At 36.3% G+C, this 25797-nt stretch overlaps 3 protein-coding genes and 1 long non-coding RNA gene across 5 annotated transcripts; 1 reads left to right on the top strand and 3 right to left on the bottom strand.

Annotated features, from left to right (window-relative positions):
* Positions 1 to 5964: 5964 nt before the first annotated feature.
* On the bottom strand, positions 5965 to 8132 carry LOC18038903 (tropinone reductase homolog). The gene is made up of 5 exons (XM_006429091.2): positions 7969 to 8132; positions 7673 to 7880; positions 6878 to 7094; positions 6648 to 6760; positions 5965 to 6289 (listed from the first exon to the last, which is right to left on the bottom strand). The coding sequence occupies exons 1-5, from the start codon at positions 8043 to 8045 to the stop codon at positions 6113 to 6115; spliced, it is 792 nt and encodes a 263-aa protein (XP_006429154.1). The 5' UTR covers positions 8046 to 8132; the 3' UTR covers positions 5965 to 6112.
* Positions 8133 to 12025: 3893 nt separating this feature from the next.
* On the bottom strand, positions 12026 to 16806 carry LOC112097440. Its single transcript, XM_024182785.1, has 6 exons — positions 16706 to 16806; positions 14871 to 16330; positions 14642 to 14714; positions 13743 to 13937; positions 12398 to 12521; positions 12026 to 12279 (listed from the first exon to the last, which is right to left on the bottom strand). Exons 2-4 carry the CDS (start codon positions 16298 to 16300, stop codon positions 13773 to 13775), a joined length of 1668 nt encoding a protein of 555 aa, XP_024038553.1. The 5' UTR covers positions 16301 to 16330; positions 16706 to 16806; the 3' UTR covers positions 12026 to 12279; positions 12398 to 12521; positions 13743 to 13772.
* Positions 16807 to 17051: 245 nt separating this feature from the next.
* LOC18039971 lies at positions 17052 to 19007 on the top strand. 2 transcript variants are annotated; one of them, XR_002904972.1, is made up of 3 exons: positions 17052 to 18329; positions 18410 to 18586; positions 18779 to 19007. It is a non-coding gene; the product is annotated as an uncharacterized LOC18039971 (long non-coding RNA). The 2 variants fall into 2 exon arrangements; XR_002904971.1 differs by having other exon boundaries at positions 18410 to 19007.
* Positions 19008 to 22129: 3122 nt separating this feature from the next.
* Positions 22130 to 23884, bottom strand: LOC18039970 (tropinone reductase homolog At5g06060). The gene is made up of 5 exons (XM_006429089.2): positions 23706 to 23884; positions 23394 to 23601; positions 23096 to 23312; positions 22873 to 22985; positions 22130 to 22441 (listed from the first exon to the last, which is right to left on the bottom strand). Exons 1-5 carry the CDS (start codon positions 23792 to 23794, stop codon positions 22238 to 22240), a joined length of 831 nt encoding a protein of 276 aa, XP_006429152.1. The 5' UTR covers positions 23795 to 23884; the 3' UTR covers positions 22130 to 22237.
* Between the last annotated feature and the right edge of the window lie 1913 nt (positions 23885 to 25797).

Here is a 25797-nt window from a genome sequence, read left to right as displayed (position 1 = left end):
TTGTCACCTTGCTTGCTTCGGGCTCAACTTCTTTTGTGTTTGAAAGTAGCTCGTCGCTACGTTATCCGTTATGATTGTGAAGTGTGAACCAAGCAAGTAATGTCACCACACTCGCAAGCAATGTACGATTGCGGTCATTTCCTTCTCTTGCACCGTATAGCGGCATTCTGTATCATTTAGCTTTCGACTCTCAAATGTTATAGGGTGGCCTTCTTGCATGAGGACTCTACCTATGGTGAAATTAGAGGCATTTGTTTGAACTTCGAGGGGTTTTGTGTGGTCCAAAAGTGTGAGGACTGGTTCCTCCGAAATCACCTTCTTTAGCTCCTCGAATGCACGTTGACACTCTTCGGACCAATGCCACGCTCTGTTTTTCTTAAGCAAATCTGTCAAGGGTGCCGCCTTGACTGAGTAGCCCTTGATGAAGCGATGGTAGTAATTCACCAATCCAAGGAATGAGCAAAGCTTGAGCACTTTCATGGGAGGCTCTCATTCGAGGATGGTCTTCACTTTGGCATTTTCCATCATAAGCTGTACGCCCGCAATCTTGTGGCTAAGGAACTCCACTTCTTGTTGAGCGAACGAGCACTTCTCCATTTTGAGGAAGAGCTCGTTGTCTCGAAGTACTTGGAGGACTTGTTGGAAATGTTGGGCATGTTCCTCAAGCATTGTGCTATACACCACGATGTCGTTCAAGTACACAACCACAAAGCAGTCGAGGAATGGTTGGAACATTGTTCATGAGTGTGCAAAATGTGGCGGGTGCATTAGTGAGGCCAAATGACATGACAAGGAATTCGAAAGACCAGTACCTTGTCATGCACGTTGTCTTCGGTTCGTCTCCCCTTGGCGATGCGCACTTGATAGTATCTAGAGCACAAGTCGAGTTTAGTGAAGTACCGCGCTTTGCCAAGCTGGTCTAACAAATCCGCGATTAGGGGAATCAGATACTTGTTCTTGAGGGTGATCTTGTTGAGCGCTCTATAATCGATGCACATCTACAGCGATCCATCATTTTTCTTTTGCAAGAGGACCGGTGCACCGAATGAGGCCTTTGAGGGGCGAATATAGCTTGCATCCAGCAAGTCTTTGAGTTGTCTCCGTAACTCTTCAAGTTCGGGTGGCGCCATGCGGTAGGGCGCCAAAGCTGTTGGTTTCGCGCCTTGTTCCAGCTTGATCGCAGGATCTACCTCTCGTCGAGGTGGGAGCTTCTTCGGAAGTTCGGGGGTGTCACGTCCTTGAACTCATTAAGGACAGCTTGTATTCGCGGAGGGACTTGGCTTGGTGATTTTTTGCAATCTCCTTCCTTGTTAAGTTCTCGAATGGAGACCAAGAAACTTGGGTCCTTCTTGAAAGCTCTTGTGAATTGCATGGCCAAGAGCGTCTTCTCCTCAGACTTGCCTCGTTCTGTGGGAACCATGCATGCTTTGCTCTCATCGAGGATGCTTAGGGAGTTGGTAGCGGGTAGTGGGAAGGTATGGACTTGATTGAAGAATTTCATGCCGAGGACCATCTTGAAGTCGTCCATGGGCACGATGGAGAAGTCAAGCTTTCTGCTCCACGTACCGAGTGTTATTTGTACGCCTTATGCAGTTCCCGCAATTGGCTTGGCATGTGAGTTTACTGCCTTTATCGTGCCTCCTTCCTTGGTGGCCTTTAGGCCTAAGCGCTTTGCCTCATCTACAAACACGAAGTTGTGTGTCGCTCCCGTGTCTAGTAGCGCGCGAACAGACTGTCCATTTATCTTCGCGCCCACATACATGATCCCTTTCTTGGTGAGTATGGGCTGTTGGCGATTGAGTGCACCGAGGTGTTGGAGAGAACTTATGCTGAGCTGGGGTTCCTCCGTGGACATTATGGGGTTGCTCTTGAGTTGGGTAGCAAGAGCGTTGAGTGACTTCCTCTCCGGACAATCGCGTACCCAATGAGGCCCGTTGCTTCAGTGCAATGGGCTTCGTGGCTTCGGTGCCTCCTTTTGCCTTCCGATTTTCCTTGCCCGCTCTTGTTCCTAAGTGGCTTTTTCTACCCCTAATCTTTGCGGTTATTGCCCTTGTCCTTGCGACTCTCTCCCCCACATTTACCTTAGTTGGCCTTTTTTCTTTGGATTGGGTAGAGTATTCGGTGAGTGACTCCGCAATGGCGATGGCATCGTCAAGTGTTTGAACACCCCGCCTATTAAGCTCGGTCTTGGCCTAATCCTTAAGGCCATCTTGGAAGTAGAAGAGTGAGTCCTTATCGAACATGTAGCTTATCTCCAACATGAGAGTGATGAATTCGTTGATGTAGTCCCGAATACTACCTGATTGCTTAAGGCGACGTAGGCGCACTCGCGCTTCCTTCTCCGCGTTGCTTGGGGTGAACTGTTTTCAGAGTTCTTGCTTGAAGTTAGCCCAAGTGTCGATGGTACAAATGCCTTTGCCCATCTCGCCATGCTTGCGACGCCACCATAGTTGTACAGCACCTCAAAGATAGGTGGGTGATGTGCCCACTTTCGATGCCTCGTCTCAAACACCCATGGCATCGAAGTATTGATCAAGCCCAAATAGGAAGTTGTCCACGATTGTGGTGTTGCGTGTGCCATCGTAGGTGTCGGGCTTTGGTACGTCAATGCGTCGCGCATCACTCGTGCTTGTGGAAACTGGACTAGCGAAGAGTGTGCGCTTGTGCCATGCCCAATCCGAGCGGACTTTGTCCACTTTCGCACGGACAGCGAGTAGTTCATCCTGAACAAAGCTATGAAGTTTTAGCAACTCATCATGGAAAGATTGAAACTCACCTCGAAAAGTATTCGGTTGCTCTTGGATGAGGGCTTTTGTTGCCACCGTGAACTCGACGTATTCTCCCTCGAAACCGTCGACTATTTCCTCCAATCCCTCGAGGCTATCTTGAGACAGTACGATTTCGAGAGTGGTTACATGAGGCTCCAACGCATCGACGGATGGGGCCTTGGACTTGCCGCGAGTCTTGCCTTGGGCGTGCTCTCCCTCACGGCCGTGGCTTGGTTCCGGCGGAACATCCACACCAACAACGCCCTCTTGCACTGGATTTGGAGGGTTGGCCATTGCTCGTGGGCTAACTTGCATGGGTGCAAACCTTAGCTCTAATACCACTTATCACGGGATGAGTGTTTTGCGCAGCAAACCCGCGCGGCACTTAGACAACCTTTGCCGAATGTTGCTAAGTAAGCCTTGAGCTTTGGCCTAGCTAAGCCTAGCGGTTTTCAAAGAGCTAGAGAGAAGAGAGCAATGGAGCCGAATGAAGAGAATTGTATTACTCGAATGAAAGATTGCAAGAGAGCTTACAAGTGTTTGAGTTGCTTGCTCTAAGCTTGTTGCTCAAATACTAAATGCCATACCCTATTTATAGGGGAGGCTTGCCAAGCTTTAGAGATCTAGAGAATTCTACCACATGCCTAGAATTCTAGATATTTACATGAGCTAGAAATGTGTGGAGTATTCTAGATTATTTACAACCTCAAATGTGCTAGAGTTGCCTAGAAGTTTCCGGAATCGGGCCAAGCTAGCATTCTTGGCCTTGTCTTGGGCTCCCTAGCCCGAAATTGTGGGCAATTGGACTAGTGACTTTGGCAGTCCGCAACAATATGCTAACATATTGGGAATTCATCGGTAAAAATTTCATAGCTTAATTCCCTTAAAAACTATTGAAAATAATTTACATTTCAGACATAATTGATTCTGTTAAATAGTTTTTTGTTCTGGACATGCTTACTTTACAAATACAAAACAAATTATTGTTTTACCATAAAATCATAAGTCTAGGTATGGTAAAAATAATTTTATAATCAAGGTTCTTCACTAAAATCAGAAATTTTCAGGTTTTCAGACTTGACTTCAAAAAAATCGTAATTAATTGAAATCTTATCCGATTAGCTTGGAAAAACTTTCAAAACATTCTAGAAGATGTCTAGTTTAACATGTCCAAAATCAAGAATCAAAATCAATTTTTACAAATTACTATGATTTTTGAAATAACACACTGTCAGCATATTTTCGGAAAAATCTTAGGTTTCTACTTCTGTTGCAAACATATAATCATTCTTCTCCATAACAAATTAATGAAAACCAAGAATTAAAACTTACCTCCAATCTTGTCTCAACAATATCCAATTCAAACGACGCAACTTGATCTCATGTGTTGCTCATGGTAGAACCAAGAAGAAGACTTTATTTTTCTTCTTCCCTTTTTTTCTTCTTTTTTTTTTCTCTCTTTTCTCTCTATCTCTTTTTTTTTCCTCTCTGTCGGTTTTTTTTCATCTTAGCCGATCTCTCTTTCTCTCTCTCTCTCTCATAATGGGAAAGACATCTTATTCTTTTTATACTAGGGTAAAAAGATCACTAAATTTTTTTAAAAACTTAAATACCCTTAAGAGAATTGGCATATTACATACTATGTAATAAAAGATGTTTAGGATGTAAGGATTATGTAATTGGAATGTAAAATCACCTTTTGGAAATATTTAATATAAAATATTCACTTAAATCAAAACTATGTTTTATGTTTACATGTTTTTAGAAAGATTTGATTATTTAAATGCTTATAATGAATCTGTCAGTTATGCCAAATGATAAAATGATTATTATAATGTTTAATTGTTTATGATTAATAGTTTTTAATATTGTGAATATATTACTTACCGAGTTAACAGTTCACCCCTCATCTTTAATATTTTGCAAACTGATTAGGGATGTAGCTTTTGGTCTTAGAAGATAGAAGTTTTGTTTAGAACCTTGGGGATTACTCTAGTTCATTTTTTATTTAAAGATTTTTTTTAGAGGGCTAATTGTTATGCTTATTATTTAAAGAATGTGTAGTGATAAGTATGATGATGTGAGATTTATTACAAATTTCTCTTATGTTTTCATGAGTGAATTTGGGGTGTAACACCAAGTCCCGCCGGTTCTTCTACTATTGCTTGCCTAACACCCAAACACAAAAACTAGGATTTAGACAAGTAGATCAACAACCAGTGTAAACTTATTCTGCGAAAAGATGGAATTAGATAAAAGGAGATGAGAACTTGAGAAAATTTGGAGGTTACCAACCCTATGCCTCGAGTTCCACCAGTCGCTAAGGCAGTCATTCCATTGAGAGACCATCTATTTCCTTCGTTATTGATCTCTGCTTCTCCCATCTTCACCTTTGCCAATTTTCAAATTTCTGAGACAACAGCCTCAGATATGAGTTAAAAAGTAGAATGCAACCCACACAAACACAGCCACCTTTCAAAATGCGTTACAACTTTATTCAGAAAAGTGTCGGCAAGGCGTCAACATGTCAACCAAAGATCATGTCAGGTATTGTTTGGTTGTCTGTTGTGCCAGTCGTGGAAGGATTCAGTACGTAAGTGTTTATTACCATAAATGGTTGATGATAAGAAGCAAAGCCAAAATTAGTTACGCTTTAATTGCATGGAATATCTTATATGGTGATTTCCATTTTGTAACGGAGCAATTGTAGGAAACAAAAGGAGAATGGAAATAAAAAAGAATGTTTACTTTCCGTACTTAAAAGAAAATTATAAGTGTACGTGGGAAGAAATTTTTAAAGGTATTAATTTCAACTACTTAATATGATGTCCTAATTACATTTTGAAATTGTCCAATGAATTATAATCAAAGATATCTTACCTCCACTGTACATTATTTATTTGCTCTAAATTGTGGTACACGACTACTTATCAAGTTCTCTGGGATGGATGGATATCTGGCCAAAATAACCAGATAAATTATTATCTCTTTTGCAAAAGGAAAAAGAAAAAAATTTTATCTGAACGCCAGACATCATATTTTCTATTAGTTAGTGTTTATTCCACATTGAGTAGCTAATAGGCACTTATGAAGTTGATTTCTAGAGTTCATTTTTTGAACTATGGGACTCAAAGGGGTCTTTTAAGTTGGAAATTTATTATTTAACATAGATGAAAAGATACAAAATAAGCAGGACAATGGTGACAGCATAGACAACTAAAATACAATCCAGAAACTTTCGCGTTAACAGAGAGCTTATTAGAATGGCATCCATATCATGAAGCCCTGAACTGACTTTGGAAGAACGGCCAGAAAATTTAGAAGATCATTTCATGTCCGTAGGGCTAAAATCCGGTCACGGAGTATCCTCCATCAATACAAATAACCTGTCCGGTTATGTATGATGCGGCTGGCAAGCACAGGAATGCTACCACTGATGAAACCTCATTAGGTTCTCCTGGACGGGGTATAGGAGTACGGGCTATCAAACGACTAGCATGCTCGAGGACCCTTGGATCTTTCTGAAAGAAAAGAAAGTTAACACTTAATATTAGCACCATTTCTTCCAATTGCAAATAGATTTACATACATTCTCAGAAGTTGTAAGCAAGTGAATACACTGACGTAGATGAAAAAAATGTTGCACAACCCATTTTGACATAATGGGTTATTTTGGATTTTCAATCCTGCAATTATCTTTCAATATAATTATTGTCTGAACTAAAGATGAGGAATTTTTGTGACCTGCTCTCTTATACTAATTGTACGCTAAAGGCTTATGACTATCTCCAGTAAGAACATTCAAGGCAGGTCTTTGACATGGAATGAAGAAGACTAAATGTAGCAATTCACAGAAAAGTGTGGAGGGATAAGTTGTACTTCTATGGAATCAATGAGAGAGGTTCTAATGATCCATGGAGCAACTGCATTCACGCGAATGTTGTCCTTTCCCCACTCACATGCCAAGTTCTTTGTCAGTTGATTCATTGCTCCTGAAGTCAAAAAGTTACTGAGCTTTTAAAAGACTTTCTTGCAACCAGATTTTAGTTCTGTTGCTTTCCAACAGAAATGAAAAAAAAAAAAGTTTGAAAGAAAATATTGAACTGGACCTTTAGTCGATGCATAGATGGAACATAGAGGTACAGCTATAACACCCGTGACAGAGGAGATAAAAATGATGTTTCCATTTCCTGATGCTTTGAGTAGGGGGTATGCAAGTTGGGACAGATGGTAAGCAGACTCGAAATTGGTGGTCATTATAGTTGAGAAATCCTCCATGGTAAATTCTGTGGCTTCCTTAGGAATGGTGGTTCCAGCATTGTTTACCTGATAAAATGATGCATTGAAATGTTCTGGAGTTTTGAGTAGCACAAGAGACCAAAAAGTTGCATTGTTATTGTGAAAAGAAGCCAAGAGAATTAGAAAGCGAAGCAATCTGTTGCATTGCCGTTTTTAAGAATGATTTTACCTCCAAAACTATCTGACAGTCCCCTGCCCAACTACAGAAGTCAACTTTATTTGATTCTCTATCAAAACTATCTAACTAACTGGTTTTGATCCTAATTTTTGTTTTCTTTCTGCCATTTTATTTTGCAATAATATCCTTATATTCCCATTATATGATCATTTTTGCTTAAGTACTCAATTTAAATTACTGTACTCCTAATTACTCTGGACAATTCATGATCGCTGACAGATAATTTTGTCTATGAATATGTTTCAGCAATGAATTGAACCTCATGTTACCTCAATACATAGCTCACATATATTGCTACCAGATATATCCCCACCAACCTAGTCTGTCATTTAGCCTTCAGTTATTATCTAGGGACACTATTTTCTGGTTGGATTTTGAGCTTCTCAGATATGAGTAGCTTAAATGGTACTTTGGCAGAAGAACTTACAAGGATGTTGAGCTTGCCATCAAATTCAGAACATACAGTCTCCATCAACTTTTGACGCTCAGCTCTAATTTTCAGGTCACATGCCGAGCCGCTTACTTTAAGCCCCTTACTCTTCCATTCTTGAATTCTTTCATTGAGCTCTGTTTCATTACGTGAACATGTGTGCACTATTGCTCCAAATGCCGTTAGTTCTTCTACAATTGCATATCTGATAAATCAATCATTAACGCAGAGTCTCAGATATTATCATTAAAAATGTCAATATGCAAGAAAACCAAAGAAGTGAAAGCACAAACCCGATGCCTCTGGTTCCACCTGTAACAAGGGCGGTCATACCCTTTAGAGACCACCTTTGCTCTCTGGATTCTGACATGTTTCTCTGGATAGAGGTAACTGCAATTATTCTTCTCTTATGAGAACAATAGCAATTTGTTGTATTTAATAGGAGAATCTTAATATTTTTGCAACTATAGTTTGACAATGGTGCTTTGATATTGTCAAGCAAAGACAATGGAGAAGGTTAAATTTTTGGCCGGCCCTTTTTTCAACGGTTAATTATTATAGAGAAATTATATATATTAAAAGAAAAGAATTTTTGGCTTGATGACGTGTTCTGAGGGCCCTAGTTGGAAAATAAAGAGTGAGGACATCTAATTCCATTGACAATCATTCCTCCTTATACTCAAATAGCCTGCCCTCTGATGTATTAAGAAGCTGGAAGGCAGACAAGCAGCAAATGATGAAAACTCACTAGGCTAGCCAGGGTGACAAATAGGGGTTCAACGCAGTATCCTGCTGAGAGATTCCCTTCCAGCAGGATCTCCTGGAAAAGAGGGAATCAATCATTTGTCACCCAACATTAATTCGTGGACATGGTGAAATCTAACACACTGGCATATAAAGTTTGAGAAAAAATTGTGCCAGAAAAGGAATTTGGTGTGGACGGTCTGTCACTGAGCAGTTTATGTTCTACTGAAAGGCAAGAAGTAGTACTTTTGTGGTTTCTTTTCAACGTGCTCTCATGGCAAATTACTTTTAACCATTATTTATATGTACTCTAGGAGAAGTACAGAGCAAGTGGAATTAGAAGAAACACAAAATGCGTGTGTTTTAATTGTATTCTTCATCTCATAAGGTGATTTCCATTTTGTGTAATGGAGTAGTTGCTGGAAACAACAGGAGTATGCGGTACGGAAATAAAAGAGTGATGATTACTTTCTACACTTGAAAGAAAACAGTGAATCAAGAATGGAAGAAATTTGTAAGGTATCCTCCCGAAGTGTTAAAGGAAAATACAATACATTTACTGATGTTGAACTAAAATTTTGAAACATAATCAAAGATATGGATACCTCCCCTTTTCTTCTCGGAGCAAAAAGAAAAAAAGAGACTTTATTTGCGCTGAACTGTTGCTGTGTTGCTGCATGATAACTTATGAATTCTGGAGATGAATCTTACCAAAATAAAGCAAATAAATTATACTTTTTAATTTTTTGTTTTTCTGGGAGAAGAAAAAGGAAGAATCATTTATATCTGAGCATCAGATATTATATTTCTTGTTTAGTTATTGTCTTCCTTTGACATCTTAGTAACCGCTAGTTCACATATCTCGTTGATTTATGGACTCAGAGGAGTCTTTTAGTTTGGAATTTTTTTTTTTTTTATTCATCATTGATAGAAGGATGTAAAATTCAGGAAAACAGTGATACCCGAACTGAAATTTGGAGAACAGCAAGCTAGCAGTTTAGAATATCATTTTATGTTCGGTTTGGTGGTCATGGGTCTCTCTTAACCCCAAAACCTAGCTCAAGACGATGAGGCTTTTCCTCACACTTACAAGTTCACCACCAATACTTTCCAAAATCAACACTTACAAATATGCATAATTTCAAAATTCAGGACAATGGTGGCAACGTATAGAACTAAAATATGCGTAACACATCAAACTTTTCTATTTAATGGAGCTTATTAAAAAAGCATCCATAACAGTGATGCCTGAACTTAAATTTGAAGAATTATAATATCAATTTATGACACATGCAATTTAGAACACTATTTATATCCTTTCAAGTTGTTTTGGGTCTCTCTCAACTCAAAAGCTAGCTTTAAGGAAATGAGGTTTTCACCAAAGCTGTTGGACTGAGATTATTGGTGAATCTAGGCTTTGATACTAGTGTGAGGTGGTCCTGGATGTTAGGTGGTCTTGAACCACCGAAAAGTTAGCTCAAGGAGTGAGGTTTTGCGGTACAGCTATAACACTTGCGACAGAGGAGACAAATATAATGTTTCCATTTTCCTGATGCTTTTAGGAGGGTGTATGCAAATTGGGACAGATGGTAAGCTGACTCGAAATTGGTAGTCATTATAGTTGAGAAATCCTCCATGGTATATTCCGTGGTTGGCTTAGGTATAGAGGTTCCGGCATTGTTTACCTGAGAAATTGATCTTTATCTTTCAGTTATTATTTCACAACTCTTTTTTTCTAGCTGGGATTTTTAGCATCTCAGACAGAAGTAGCTCATATTATGATTATTGGCTGACGGCAGTAGAGCTTACATGGATGTTGCGCTTGCCATCATATACCGAAGAGACAGTCTCCACCAATTTCTCCCTCTGAGCTCCAATTTTCTGGTCACATACTGAGCCGCTTACTTTAAGCCCCTTGCTATTCCATTCTTTAATTCTTTGATTGAGCTCTGTTTCGTTATGGGAACATGTATGAATGAGCTTTTGCTCCAAACGCTGTTAGTTCCTCTACCATAGCATGTCTGATAATATAATTCACCCACAAAGGAGCAAAACAAAAAGAAGTGTTGCTCGAAATAATTTAATTAACTTCTGTGTATATAGAAAACAAATGAAGATAGGGCACAAACCCTATCCCTCTTGTTTCCACCAGTGACAAGGGCGGCCATACCCTTTAGAGACCACCTTTGCTTTCTGAGTTCCGAAGTGTATTCCAAGTATAGGTGAATGCAGCTACTCTTCTCTTAACAGGTAAATAACAATTTGTTGTGTGAGTTGGAACCTTTAAATATTTGCAACTAGAATTGACAAAGAAACTTTGTTATCGTCAGCCGGCATTGTACACTAAGGAGACCTGGATTGCAAGACAAATCAGTGGGAAGTGGTTGCAGGCCCCTGTTTATAACTATTAATTATCATCAAATAGGGTTTGCTCCTTGCTGAATCATAGCCTTTGATTCTATGGTCTATATTTTTTTATTCCCATTCCCGTAAGTTTTCATTGGTCGCTTTGTTTGGTCGGCTGACTGCAGCGAATTTCCTAGAGTCTTCAATGATGGAAGTTATGAAGCCTTGATTTACCAGCTACTCTGTTTCTCATCTGAGGCAACTGACATACAGAGCCCCCCTCAAATATTGAAGATTACTCATAAAGTTTTTACTTCTTAAACTAGGCAGCCTAAATACAGGCCTTATGGTTATGCTTTTCCAGTGAATAACAAATTGTATTATTTACCTGGAAACTCTGGATACTTACAACCAAACTCTGATATGGTCAGGCATCACTGCACACTTAAATCTTGACTTGCAAGAAAAGACAGTGGGAAATGGCTAAAGTATCTAATTGCCGGCCATTTTTTGAGCCATTAATTATTATTTAGTTGCTTAGTCATATAGCCTTTAATTACAGGATGATAATTTGACCGTTCCTGATGACTGGCACACCTAAGACAAAACCAGAAGCTATGTATTTTCCTTTTGTCATAAAGGATTCAAATCCCTTCGCATCAACCTTGGGAGGGATTAATTTAATTTACGTAAGGGTGCTTGTAAAAAAATTAAAAAAATAATAATAATCATATTGAATGGCAAGTAATAATTATTGAACCGCTACAGCAAGGCAACGTTTGATTCGGAGGAAAAAGAAAAGGCATAAATTAGATCAAAAATATCATTTGATTCGTCGATCCTCACAAAAAGAAATGTCAAAATGAAACCGATTTGAAAAAAAAAAAAAGGGAATCACATGTTACCGCTGCTCTGAGCGGTAATTGGTAGGAATGACAGGATTTGTATCCGTGGCATTTTGTACCCAAAACAAACGCTTTTATTTTATTTTTTGAAAGGTTAATAAGAGAGGTAATAATAATATCTATCCCTAAATATTAATCTGTCTTGTCTAGGAATCTCAAGAACCAATAATTGGTAATTAACGTGGTACAGTAAGGAACCAGACAATATGACTTGACATACATGTTTGGTCCTTCATACCAAGGGTATTTATTGATTATGAAATCTAAATCTCCGTTGCCAGCAATCATGTTACTAATTTTATATATATGTTAAAATTGATACAATAAATTAAAATGATTGAAATTGCAAGGTGAGGGGAGGGCAGAGATGGGGCATAATAGCTAGTAACAAGCATTTTTTTGTATTTGTTTAATTGAACCAAAATGAGGTTGTGAAGAAGCAAGAAGACATTGTCGAAATGAAAACACAAAACTTCATGACTTAATAACATTCACTTGCTGGTTTTTAACCATGGTGATAATGCCCAGCATCTGGTACAGGGGATCTCAGCATATAAGTGAGGCTCTGCCGGATTAAACGTTCCGTCATACTCTGACGGAGTAAACTTCCTGTCGTTCAGAGTCCGAGACAGAAACAAAATTGATATTGAAAGGCCAAAAAAAAAAAAAGCCATGGAAGCACACTGCATCACATGAATCTGAAAAATAAAGCTGTAAAGATATGTACCTTGAATTGCCCCAAATTTGGGATTCTTGCTTCTATCAATAGAGGCCATGAACTCATTGATAAGATTTTACAGGCTAAAATCAAAGCACAGACACAGGCATTTCCGTGACACTTCAACATTCTGCTGCACAACAAATATGTTCCCATATATGCCAAATAAGTGAAATGAGTCTATTACTTTAAAATTTTATTTGATTATGGCCAAAATCAGACCTCTAATGTAGAGATTACAGTTAAAGAGATAATGCAGCATGCAGAAATCAGAATGGAGAAATGCCTCACTATATATAATAAACTTAATAATAAACTTTTTCATCATTTTGGTTGATGACTTTGTTACATACTAGAGAGTCAATAGTACTGAGAGGGAAGAAAAATCAACATTTGGATTTTGAACATCCAAGTCAAAGAAAAGAAAAAGCACTTTATTTCATAAATATTTTTGTTAAATTCATTTTCCTGAGCTCCAATGTGAACTCAAATCTTTGCTTCAGTTAACTATTCAACTGACCAAAATTGCTCTGTTTTCTTTGTTAGTACCCAGAACGTGCCATCTACAAGACAGCAATTTACATTCCTTAGGCCCACTGGCAAAAAAATTCAAAGAATACTGAAAAAAGATCTAACTGCTGCTGCACATTATTTCCCTTTCCTTGATGGTTTTAGGAGTGCTGAAATGTCTACAAAATGAAACGAAATACTGCTGGTCTGCCTAAGCATTTATGCACGACAGTAGAAGAAATTTGCACATAATTTTAGAGAGAACGAGCTGATGACAATTAGAGACAATATAAAAAAAAATCTTTAAATGTCATAAAAAAGGCTTATTATGTGAGTATTAAAACTCAAAAATTCGGCTATATGAGTGCAATTTGGAAAATTTGAATTGTCATGCTAACTGACCCACTTAGTTCAAAATATTCTAAAACAAGTATCATCGGTCCTTTAATTAAGTCATCCAACTGGGTGATGGAAAGGAATCTTGGGTACGTACACTAATGGCATTGAATAATCACACAAATAGTCTGATATACAGGAAACTAAGGTCTTGATCCCACAAAGAAGGGTAAACGAAACAGTTTAGTAAACGAGCTGCTGTATACAGAAATAGTGACGGCAGAAGCAGTCTAAATAACACGAAAAACAAAAAAAGTTTATATAACATAAAACCTGCTGAATGTATTATAGAAATTTAGATCCTAGAGTTTCTTTTGATCAACCAAGACAACCCAACTATTTCAGAAGCAATAGTTTCCACACAGCTGAGAGAAAGAGTGAGATGTATTTATGAATGTACTTGCAAGCACAGCACATATTTGAACTTCTAAGGATTTTAAAATATTACCTTTTGCATGTCGAGTCATACATGACCAAATTACTTTCTGCTGATTGCTGAGGACTCTCTGGACATAATGTTCCTCCATTTATCCTTGAGATCAGATGGAGTACGAGTAGGATCAAAAACATCACAACCAAATTCCAAAACTTTCTTCCAAGGAAGATTTTTATTTACTTTAGTTGAAAATTTTTCCACTCCTTCCTGCAATATGAGAGTAGATATCAACAAGCTAGCAAATTAAATCTTGAATAGATTCTAATTCACTAATCCATCTTGAATATTTAAGATTGAATCACAACAACAATTCAGCTTTTTAGAATCTAGCTCTTACTCTTACTTGCATTTAGAAACATGAAAACAATGTACAATATGAGATGCATTATACATACATACATATAGAAATGTTACAGTCTGGAATTTTAAAGTGCGGGAAAGTCTGGGAAAACTTTAAAACCGCATGGTTTAAAAGGCTTAAAAATGTAAGCCTTTAAAACTGTGCGGTTTTAAAGGTTTCCCGGACTTTCCCGCACTTTAAAATCCCGGACCAGAAAACTACTATACATACATATATATATATATATTCTCATAATTCAATTTTAAAGCAGTAGTGAAGGAAAAGCTTCTAAATTCTAGAAATGAGCTACCGAATTGAAATGTAAGAAAGATTTTAAGGAATCAAACAATATTAGGTAAAGGTGGAAAACCCTTTCAGAGACAGAATAATTTCAACAATGCGTTAAATGAAATTGAATCAATTGTCAATCTCATACAGATTCAAATATTTCATTAAGTGAAATCAGTATCATGATTTATAGTAGATGTCAAAACCAAAGGACATTATTTGGAAACACAAGCACAGTGATTTGGGTTGAAAGCAAACAGTAGCAATGACCATGAATCCATACCTTCAGCATTTCTTCTTCTTCAGCTGTCCAATGTAATCTCCTACGTTTTTCAGAAGCAAATGTGAAGTTTGTGCTGCAATGTGAAATGGAACAATAAATTCCAAATCAGTATAAGAAGCATATACAAATACCACAACTAACTCCTATTTTGCAACCAAATTGGAATATTTCCAACGTGAAATCCTATGAGAGAGTATAAACTTTCTAATATACTGCACATGCTACTCACAATTTTCCACCGGAAACTTGTGTAGACTTTTTGGAGGCAGTTGATTTCTCATTTCGAGCCTGAGCTATTTTCTCTGAATTAGCACCTTTTGGTGGGGATAACTTTTTTGATGAGTCAACATTCTGAGATTTTGTTTTCTTTGGGTTGGCACCCTTTGATGAGCGCAACTTTCTTGGTGAATCAACACCCCGAGATTGTGCCTTCTTACTACTTCCTGCAACACACCTCAGGCGCATCGACGTTGGCTCTATATCAGAATCAGACATTTCAGTTCTCAATGTTGTGGGGTCTACATTCTCTTCTTCTTCTCGCCTTTCTTCCTTCAATTTTTCAGTGTCAGGTATATCCCCTTTCCATAAATTAAGTAAAATATCAACGACAAATTCTTCTCCAACACAACAAGCAGTGTAAGGCTCTTCTTGCAGTTGGTCTTCAGCAATCTTCTCATGTCCACTGCCATCAACACATCCTAAATCTTCCAATGGTATCCCTTCTCCATCTTCTAAAAGTTCAAGCTCATGAGTTTCACAGACATTTTCCTCATGTCCACTGTCATCATTGCATCCTAAATCTTCCAATGGTATCCCTTCTCCATCTTCTAAAAGTTCAAGCTCATGAGTTTCACAGACATTGTCTTCACGTCCACTGTCATCATCGCATCCTAAATCTTCCAATGGTATCCCTTTTCCATCTTCTAAAAGTTCAAGCTCATGAGTTTCACAGACATTTTCCTCATTGGGCCTTTCTTTGCTAGTATAATTCACAAGTGATTCAATCCCAGGTGTTTTCTCTCGACCATGATTTATCTTGTCCCCAGTATGAGAATGAACAGCCAGAAGGTTACTCTGATTCTCAAGTGCCCTCTTAAATTTATCACAGGAATCAGCTGTCTTTGTATTGTCCCCATCATTCTCTAGCTCTCCCTCCACTTCCTCACTTAGATTCTTAACTTGAACATCATCCCTTCGATCCTCACAACCACCATAACTGTAATTTCTCTCTTGATGAAGAGATGACATATTCAGCTCATTTCCTTTATCTGTTCTACAATTCTCCTTCTTTTTATCACCACTAAAACTTTTAGAATCAATAAAACATGCCAACTGTTTCTTTGTTTCCATAGCCTTCTTCCACAACTCCTTTGTCCTCGTCAATTCACGTTTATACCAGCAATAGGAACAGTAAAAGTTTCCCACATCATCAAATTTAACTCCACAGCTCAGGCAGTTTTCATGTACAGAAATTGGGCATCCAGATTGACTACAAACCAACAGGTTCTCACCACGTCTATTACACTTAATACAAGGCTCTTCCTCCAAAAAATCAACATCCATAAAATCTCCACTCCGCCCCAAACCACTATGATTTTCTATGTGAATACCAATCTCATCATCATTATATGCAGAAGCCATATCTACATCGCCATTCATTTTGCTTAATGTTTCTCCATTTGCTTCATCCTTTGTAAAGATCCAACTAAAATTTTCAGAAGTTGTCATTTAAAAGTTTCTTAATTAAAAGTTAAAATTAGCATATAATATCATCAAGTAATGTTTTATTTTCAAAAAGCAATGTATCATTTTAGAGACTTCCCCTGATCTTTGAAAAACACACACACACACATTTTGCAAACGGTAACAAAAGAGAATAATCACGGAAAGAAAATGATCATATTGAATCATTTATAAAAGAAAAAAAAGCCACATTTGCATGAACAGTTGCAAGCGAGCATCTTTAGTTAGCCATTTTGTTCAAAAAAGGAAATGGTTAACTAAGCAGAAGGAAAAGCTCTCGAGAAGCGAACAGAGAAAGATGAAGAGACAGAGAGAAAATACCAGTTCATGTTCGTGATTGAAGAAACGAAGTGACTGACTTGTTGAAGTTCTACTTGGTGAAGCGGATTTAGGGACTCCAGTACTGCCACCGCGCGTTTTTGTTCTCATTTCCTCGCTACTACGATTCTCCGAGTGGCGCTGCGCGTTTTATACTTTTATTACAATCAAAACGCTGCGTTTAATATACATAGCAGCTGCTGGGACAAATATTGCTTGCATACATTTGACGTGGGCTTCGTGCACGTTTACCCTTTTCACTTTCTAAATACACCGCAAGTTTAGTGATCATCCGAAACGACATCGCATAGACACAGAATCGATTCAATTTTCAGCTTAAGATCAAACTGAGATCAGAACAGCGGATCACGCGTCAATTTTTAAGAGTTTGGGTTCGGGTTTGAGCGGAGCAATGAGAGGGGACAGAAGAGTCAATCGTTTTCATCTCGGAAATATCAGATTATATCTACATGATCGGAGGACAAGACGTTACTCGCCTTATGTACGGACGTAGAAGCGGCCGCTCGTTTGGACTCCAAACAGCCACCGGAAGTTTATTGAAGTGGCCAAAGAGTTGGGTGGCTTCGATAAAGTACGGCATTTTCGGTTTGGGAGATCATAAAGGCGGAGGTTGACGGTGTCAGTCCCACGTTAAATGACGCTTCGAGTGTTCTGGGTATGTTGCAGTTTATGTTCCCGGAGTACACGATCAGTCCGCCGCCGATGGTGACGTTTTACATGAATGTCAAGTCTGAGGTGGGCTCATATGAAGCAATGGTGAGTTATTTTGGGAAATTGAAATTGGCCCCAAGACTGAATCGAGTTCCTGTGACACAATGGTCAATGAATTTGGGAAATTTAATATTTAGGATCAGGATTAACTGCACATTATTGGGCTTGTTTAGTGTGAATTTTGTAATGTATATATATGCTTTTGTTGATTAATATAACAATCTTCCTTCCCTTCAAAGAAAGGAAGAATTCCAATGAAGTGTGATATTTTGAATTTGTTCAGAATTTCAACTTGAATCACAACTAATTGTGGATAGCCAAAACAGTTCAGCTCATTTGTTAGGATCATCCTTATTATTAGCAATTAATGAGAAATTGCACCTTAAGGAGTGAAAAGGGTATTTAACTTTTTTTCTTTTTCATTTTTTTTTCCTTTCATTCATAGAAAATGAACACACAAATCAAATGATGGCGAGAATGCCACAAGTCGAATGGCTATTGTTAAATTCCTTAATTTTCTCATTTATGTTTTCTCGTTGCTTTCAATGCAATTCAATTGCCCTACATCAAACCATTAGTGCCTAATAACAAATTTCTTCCTTTAGGCACCTATGAGAAAAGAATCCAGCCATTGACTTTCTAACTCAAATACTTTAACGTAAAAAAGTTTTCCACTTTCTTGGAAGCTTCCCTAGCTGCATCACTTTGATGGGTTTAAATATCTGGCGCATATTTCATGTGGGAATTTAACATTAGTTTTATATTTGTACATGGGATGTCTGTGGAGTACAAGATCGAGGAGTAATATGGAGCTTTTGGTCTACAATAAAATGGATAATAGCAGAAGCAACATTGATGAGAAACCATTGTTAGCTCAAATCAATCCATAGTTGAGGTTTGTTTTCTTTGCTTTCATTTACAATGAATTTTGAAGGTCTCTTGATTTTTCACAAAAGGGTATTTTTTGTTATGTAGATGGGATCATTGGAATACAGAGCATTGCTTGAGATGGAACACTAGAGCCTAGTGAATCCAGGTTCAATGGCGGTTAAGAAACCTTCATTTAAGTTGTCCAATGGCAGTTTAGATGTTAGCAGTGGTCAAAATGCATATGTGACCAGGAGTTGTAATGGGGCCATTGAGATCATCAAGGTTTTTGTATTCTCTACAAAACTAAACATATTGATAATTTTTGGCCCCGTAGCAATTGTTGTCGTTAAAACTTCTGGTGCTCATGAGAGTTTCTGTTTGTTTTTGTTGCCAATGTGTTTGTTCGTTCAAGAAGCTTGTGAAAATTACATTTCCTTTTACTGTTGATTTTGATTTCCTTGTGTGAATTTTCAGGGTTGGGTTTTCTTCTGAGAATGTTGGGGATCATTCCTCTAGCTGAGCGTCTTGGTTTTGTAACTGAGCAAGTTTCCTTTGCATTTTATCTGTATGGTTCTCCATATGAAATTTCATTTATATGAATTTTCAGACTCTAGATTATGACATTGGAATATACCAAAATTTGGTTATGCTTCCATTCGATTGTATCAATATTGAAAGGATAAATGATTTCATTAGTACCTAATTTGCAGCTTGTGCTTAATTTAATGTAGGCAGCTGGCTTTCTTTACAGGACCTACAGGCTCTTTTATTGTCGATAATGAAGTTTCAGTTTGACATCATTTCCATAAGTTTTTTATTTCTTCCACCCACCAAGCTCCTCTGTTCTTCAAGCTTCCAAATTCACGACAAGCTTTTATGTTTGTTTCTCTCAAAAAAAAAAAAAAAATTAGGTGAAAAATATGTTTGAGCATCAATTCGTTTACCGGGATTACTCAATGATAAAATATCCTCTTAATGCCATTTGCAGTTGGAGGTCTACTAAATACTACTTTCAGAAATTTAACAGAATTGATAATATCAAATTTAGCATAAAAAGGGCACATGATGCGTGTAGTTCAACAATCATTACTCGGTTCTATTTTATCAAACATGCTGCTGGTGCTAGGCTCTGCTTTCTTCTATGGGGGACTTGTGAATGCATAGAGGGAGCAAGTGTTTAGTAAGGTCTGTTAGCATTTTGATCACATTTGATATCTTAAACCAAGGGAAAAATTCTTTGTTGTTCTTTAACTCTTTATGTCCATTACTAAGTTTGTTTATCTTATGTCCATTTATAAGTTTGTCAACAGAGAGGTTAAAACTGCTCTAATTTTATTGATAGGCAGTTGCTTCAGTGAACTCTGGATTGCTGATGGCAGTAATGGGTTTATTGTTCCCTGCTGTTCTCCATGCTACACACACCGAGCTGCATTTTGGGAAGTCTGAATTGGCCCTCTCAAGATTTAGTAGCTATATCATGCTTGTGGCTTATGCTGCCTATCTATATTTTCAGCTGAAGAGTCAGCGGCAACTACGTGATCAGGTTATGTCTGTACTAAGAAAACAAGAAAAGCATAAAAACCAGCCTCATCAAGCAAAAGATAATCAAGAAACAGAGTTAAGAATACTACTAAAGAGTAAAGAGCCGGGCAAATCACTCGTTGGTTGAGTGGTATACACTGACTACATTAGTTGAAGTTCTTCAAACTACAACAAAATATATTTATTACATTGAGAATATTAGTATGGTTCAAACACTATAGGTAATTAAGGTCTTATTTGGAAGTGAGGTGCTGTAACTTTTAAGTTACAACTGATGTGGAAAAAAAAACTGTAACTATGAAACAAAAATTAATAATATATAATAAATATAAATTTTAAATAATAATTTTGATAAAATTATTAAAGATATAATATAATTTTTATTATACAAGTAAAAATTATATTAACATAATTTCTAAGTTACAGCAATTAGTGTTTACCAAACACTTTAATGTTGTAACTTAAAAGTTACAATTGTTTAATCTCAATCACAAATACACCCTAAATATTCAATACAATGTTCTAACACATATATAATTATAAATAGCAAATTGTTGCAAGCTCGCTGCATGAACATGAGTACTTATCGGTTGTTTGGAAGCTTTTAAAGGTGGGGTTGGCTTATTTCCTAGAATATAATTCTATATATTGTTTGTTGCAAAAAGTAATGTGTGGATAGTCATTTTAAATCAGTGCATATGTCAAAAAGTCATATTTACTCGTAAAAATTATTCTTTTTTCATTATGTTGACGGTTGATTTACGAGAGTAATTTTAATTCATTTGTGTTGAAGGGGTGGCAATCTGAGTCAAGATTCACCTATTTGATTCTATTCGATACGAATTAATTGGGTTTGAATTTGAAAAAATTGATTCGTTTAATAAACAAGTGAATTTGATTCAACGAATCAAATCCAAGTTTGAGGAGATTGATTCACTTATTTGTTTAGAATTCATTTAATAAATAGGTCATAAACAAATCAAATACGATCCATTCATTTATTATTCGTTCAATTAAACTTATTTATCCTTAAATATGTACGAAAAAATTTTGAAGTTTGAAGGCTAATATAGTAATTGTAAATTATAAAATTTGTATTTTGTAAGATGTTAAATTCATGATCTTTTTACATTATATTCTACTTAATTTTTGTTCAGTAATTATATTTTTATAAACGATTTCATTGGCAACTCGATTCGTTATAAAATACATGAGTAGTAAATAAATTTATGTTCGATTCGTTTCTTAATTCTACTAAAGGAATTAAACGAATTGAACCAAATATTCATTTAATAAACAAATCAAATCAAAATCAACAGACTTTTGAGCCAATTTATTTATGGTTTGATTTGAATTCCATTTGTTTATTTGTTTTGCCGCCCCTAAAATAAAGATATATTGGTTTTGACTTGTTTCTGCATGATCCTTTTCTTAGTTTTGCTTTTGACGATTGCTTTTTACTGGACCTTAGCTTATGCTTAAGAAATAAGGTTAATTTTGTCCAATCTGATTCGTTGTACTCTTTCTTTTAATTTAATAAAGGCTTACTTGTTTTGCCATTGTTTACCAAATAACAAAATATTCTTGTTTTCATTAACCTTTTAACAAAATTGACAAAATAAGATATTAAAATTTATAAATAACCCAAGCGGTAAAAAATTTTGCTAGACCAAATATTAAGTGTTATTTTCCCTTGAAAATACATGTAGTAAGTGCACAAATTGATGGTTACTTTTTGGTATGCTTAATTAGGAGTATCTTGGACATTATTTTGTAGCACTAATATGTATGTTATAATAAAAAATCTACAGCACGCAAGTAGCCAAGTATCCCAGATCAAGCCTATTATAAATACAACTCAGATTTTATCCTCTTCTTTTCAGACATTAATCATCTTATTACCCCGATGCCTCTGGTTCCATCGGTAACAAGGGCTACCCTGTAGAGACCACCTTTGCTTTTTGCATCTTCACATGTTTTTCCAATTTTGTTGAACTGCTGGCTGCTGCTATTTTCGTCTTATCATATAAGTAACAGTTAGTGGTATTTATTCGGAAACATTTTACTTTGCCACACAGACTTAAACTATAAGGAAACTTGGATTGCAAGTAAAGTCACTGTAAATTCAACCTGTTACCCTTTTCAAACTTTGAATAGCCATTTAATACAAAATAATATTTCTTTGGTGACTTGACTAATTGGGTTTTTGGAAGATGAAATTGTACGCTGCATTGGCTTCATAATTAAAACTATCATGATTAAAAGACACAACTTTATTATACAAGAAAGATTTCAGTACAGCTTCTGGCACTCTAAAAAAAAGAAAAGAAAAGAAAAGAAAAAAGAAACCTTGACTGACTGGAAATACCGGCTAGAACAAAGAGGATTTGTCTAATTTCCAGTTGAGCGCAATCCATTCACATTCACAGTCACAGTCACCCCTCCATCGACACAAATAATCTGCCCTGTGATATATGAAGCAGCTGGAAGGCAAAGGAATGCCACCAATGAAGAAACCTCATCAGGCTCTCCAGCTCGACCGATGGGTGTTTGACGTGCTATTCCATCCAGAAATTCACTTCCTTCAGGACCTTCCTGAGAAAAGATGGAATCAATCAGTTTCACCCGTAAGAAAAATACATAATTGTAGATACGATGAAATCCAACACTAGGTATATAAGGTTGAGAAAAACTTGTGCCCAGAAAAGGAATTGTGTGCTGCAGCAACTATTTTTTGACGCTCTGGAACACACTTCAGGCATTATGGATAGCATAACCTTACACGGATACAAGCTTTAGTTATTTGTTTATTTATTCTTTTTCATGACAGTGACACTTTTCAGTTTACCTGCTGCATGCTAGATGTTGTATTTTTGTTTCAACATGCTCTCATGGTAAAGTATTTAAGTTGTTATTTACATGCTCTAGAAGAAGTACAGCACAGTTGAATTAGAAGGAATGGCAAATTAGCAAAATGTGTTTTTTTCTTCATTTTACTGTCTTCCCTTGATGCCAACAGATAATACCTCAAAAGGTTTGATCATTGAGGTTTTAATAACCCAGGGTGCAACTGTATTAGTACGGATGTTATCCTTTGCCCACTCGCATGCCAAATTCTTCGTTAGTTGATTCATGGCTCCTGCAAGTAAAGTGTATGACAGATTTTATTAGCAGATATATGCATTCATATTTCTTGGAAGTTGGAATCTTACAGAATTTTCGAGAAGAAGAAATAAAACCGATTCGCACCTTTGTATGCACCATACAGAGAAACAGAAGGTATTCCTCTAACGCCCCCAACAGAGGAAATAAATACGATACTTCCATTCCCTGATGCTTTAAACAGAGGATGTGCTAGTTGAGACAGATGAAAAACAGACTCGAAATTTGTGCTGCTTACAGTTGACATGTCCTCAGCTGTAATATCCACCGTTGGTTTTACGAAAGCTATTGCAGCATTGTTTATCTAAAGAAAATGTTAATCACATAAACTCATATCTGATATGTAAAACTAATTGTTTTGCAGGAGCTTGGAAGCTAGGCTTACAAGAATGTTGAGCTTCCCCTGAAAGATGGAGGTGACAGTCTCTATTAGCTTCTCACGCTGTTCGCGGGATGACAGGTCACATACTGACCCCGTTACTTTGAACCCTTTGTTTTTCCATTCATGTAAACGTGCATCGAGCTCAATTTGATTACGTGAACATGTGTGAACAATTGCTCCAAATCTTGCTAATTCTTCTACAGTAGCATGCCTAATCACAATCAATGAATTTCCAGCAAATAAGTTCAGATCCAAATATGCTTGGGAAAAAAAAAAAAATCAAACAGACAGAAAGAAAAAGAGAGTAAAACTTACCCTATGCCTCGGGTTCCTCCAGTGACTAAAGCAGTCATTCCATTGAGAGACCATCTTTTGTTTCTACGAATGAGCTCTTGTTCTCCCATGCTTGTCTTCAAATTTTGCTGAAAGCCTTTACAAGTATTTGTTGCTTCTTTTTGAGGACCACAAAAGCCACCTTATCAAAAACACCGAAACATAAGCTGTTCATTTCACAACCACGCCGAGGTTTGGACCAACGCCCGATTGCCAATGCGTCAGTGGTTGGGGACCACTCTTTAGTAATGCTTGTGGTTACCTCAATGAGTGGTTCCAGTACTGTTCACCGACTAAAGTGATCAAAAATAGCAGGGGCGGATCTGTTAGCAGCCCGGTATAAGAAAAAAAAAATTCAGTTAGTTTGATTAAAATTACGAAAATGTCATTAATTATTAATTACGAAAATATCATCAATTGTTAATTATAAAGTACCATTCATCATTAGAAAAAACAAAAATATTTCTAAACTCTTCCCGATTCTTCATTCTTCATCAATTCACCTTCACTGTTTCATAAATCACAATTCATCATCCGTTCATATTTTCCAATTTCTTTGCAATCTGTACATTTTTCTATTGGTATGTTACTATATTTTTAATACTTTCATAAATTATTTATTTTTCTTAGATAGATTTTATTGATTTATTTTACATATTATTTTAATTATTATTTTGTATGTTTGATTGGCTTTTTTTTGTAATTAGTTTTGTGATTTATTAGTTTGAGTTGATTTATTATTGTTATTTTTTCACTAATAATATTTTTTTAAAAATGAAAAGATGAACAAAATTGAATTGTTTAATTTATTTAAGCATGCTAATTAAGCTTGTAATTATTAATTAATTTATTAATTCTTATGTAGTTTCATGTTATGGTAATTTATAGGTTATAATGTCCGATAAATCCAAGCCAAGGAAAACTCTCCTTTCATTATTTGCCAAAGTAGATGGAGCAATTTAAAGGATCCATTTAAACATATTGATAAAAGAATGAATGCACAATCTTCACAACAAGTTTTAAAGAATATGTTGCGGCTAAAAACCTAAAAAGTAGCTATCAAGTGGTTAGATATTATTGATTCAGAATCCATAATTAATGAATTCCATTGTTTGAAGCCGCAAAAAGTACAACTTTAGTTATATTTTTGTTTTGAATTACATTTTTATTTTCTATTTTTATAAAATTATTTTGTTTAAAGTAATTATTATTTGGTGTAAGATTTCTAATGTCCTCATCTTATTGTGTGTATTTTATTTTTTCTTACAAAATTTTATGTTCACTTTACAATATAACTTTTTTTTTTAAAATTTAGCCCAAGGTACTTTAAAATCCTAAATCCGTCCCTGAAAAATAGTTGCCATCTTTACATGCATTTTTCAACCTACCTAGTTACAATTTTTATGATGAAATTTATTATTTCAATACTGATTCTTGTATGCCATTTTTATGTGCTGGCAAAATGATCATATGTATCCCCAGCAACTGTTTTTTTTTTTTTTTACATTTTTCCCCCTTCATTGACTACTCTTTGAGCCCGATTAAAGTCAATCTTTTTAGTAATTATAGTATTTAATATTGATTTATTGAGGTTTTGGTTTGGTCGGGAGATGAGGATCATGAATATATGATACAATAATGATCTAAATTAAGATCTTTATTATTATTATTATGTTGGTTCCAAGATCTTTATTATTCAAACCAAATGACATGTTATTTAAAAAAAAAAAGGATCATGCCAGCACTAATGCACCTTATCTTAGAATGGACAATTTGATCATTTGGTGCTGATTAGCCAGGCATTGAAAATTTAGATTATAGGAAAATAAGATGCATTGTCCTCAATGGAAGTTCAGTTAGTGCAGTTGGTTTAGGCCTTGCACTAGGACTTTAAAAAAAAAAGTTTTGTAGCACATTTTGTTGGGAATCTTATAAATCATAGAACAATGGCGACATTACTAACTGATGTAGGAAGTTATTTTGGGAATTTTAAGATTCTAGGATTTTATTATTTTAGGAGTTTCTATTTTAATTAGAGTCAATTATAGTATTTATTATTTTAGGATTTTCTATT

This window comes from Citrus clementina, unplaced genomic scaffold (genome assembly GCF_000493195.1).
Source record: "Citrus clementina cultivar Clemenules unplaced genomic scaffold, Citrus_clementina_v1.0 scaffold_6, whole genome shotgun sequence".
Classification (NCBI taxonomy): Eukaryota; Viridiplantae; Streptophyta; class Magnoliopsida; order Sapindales; family Rutaceae; genus Citrus; species Citrus x clementina.
The sequence above is the reverse complement of the archived record's forward strand: the minus strand, read 5'-3'. Positions and strand labels throughout refer to the sequence as shown.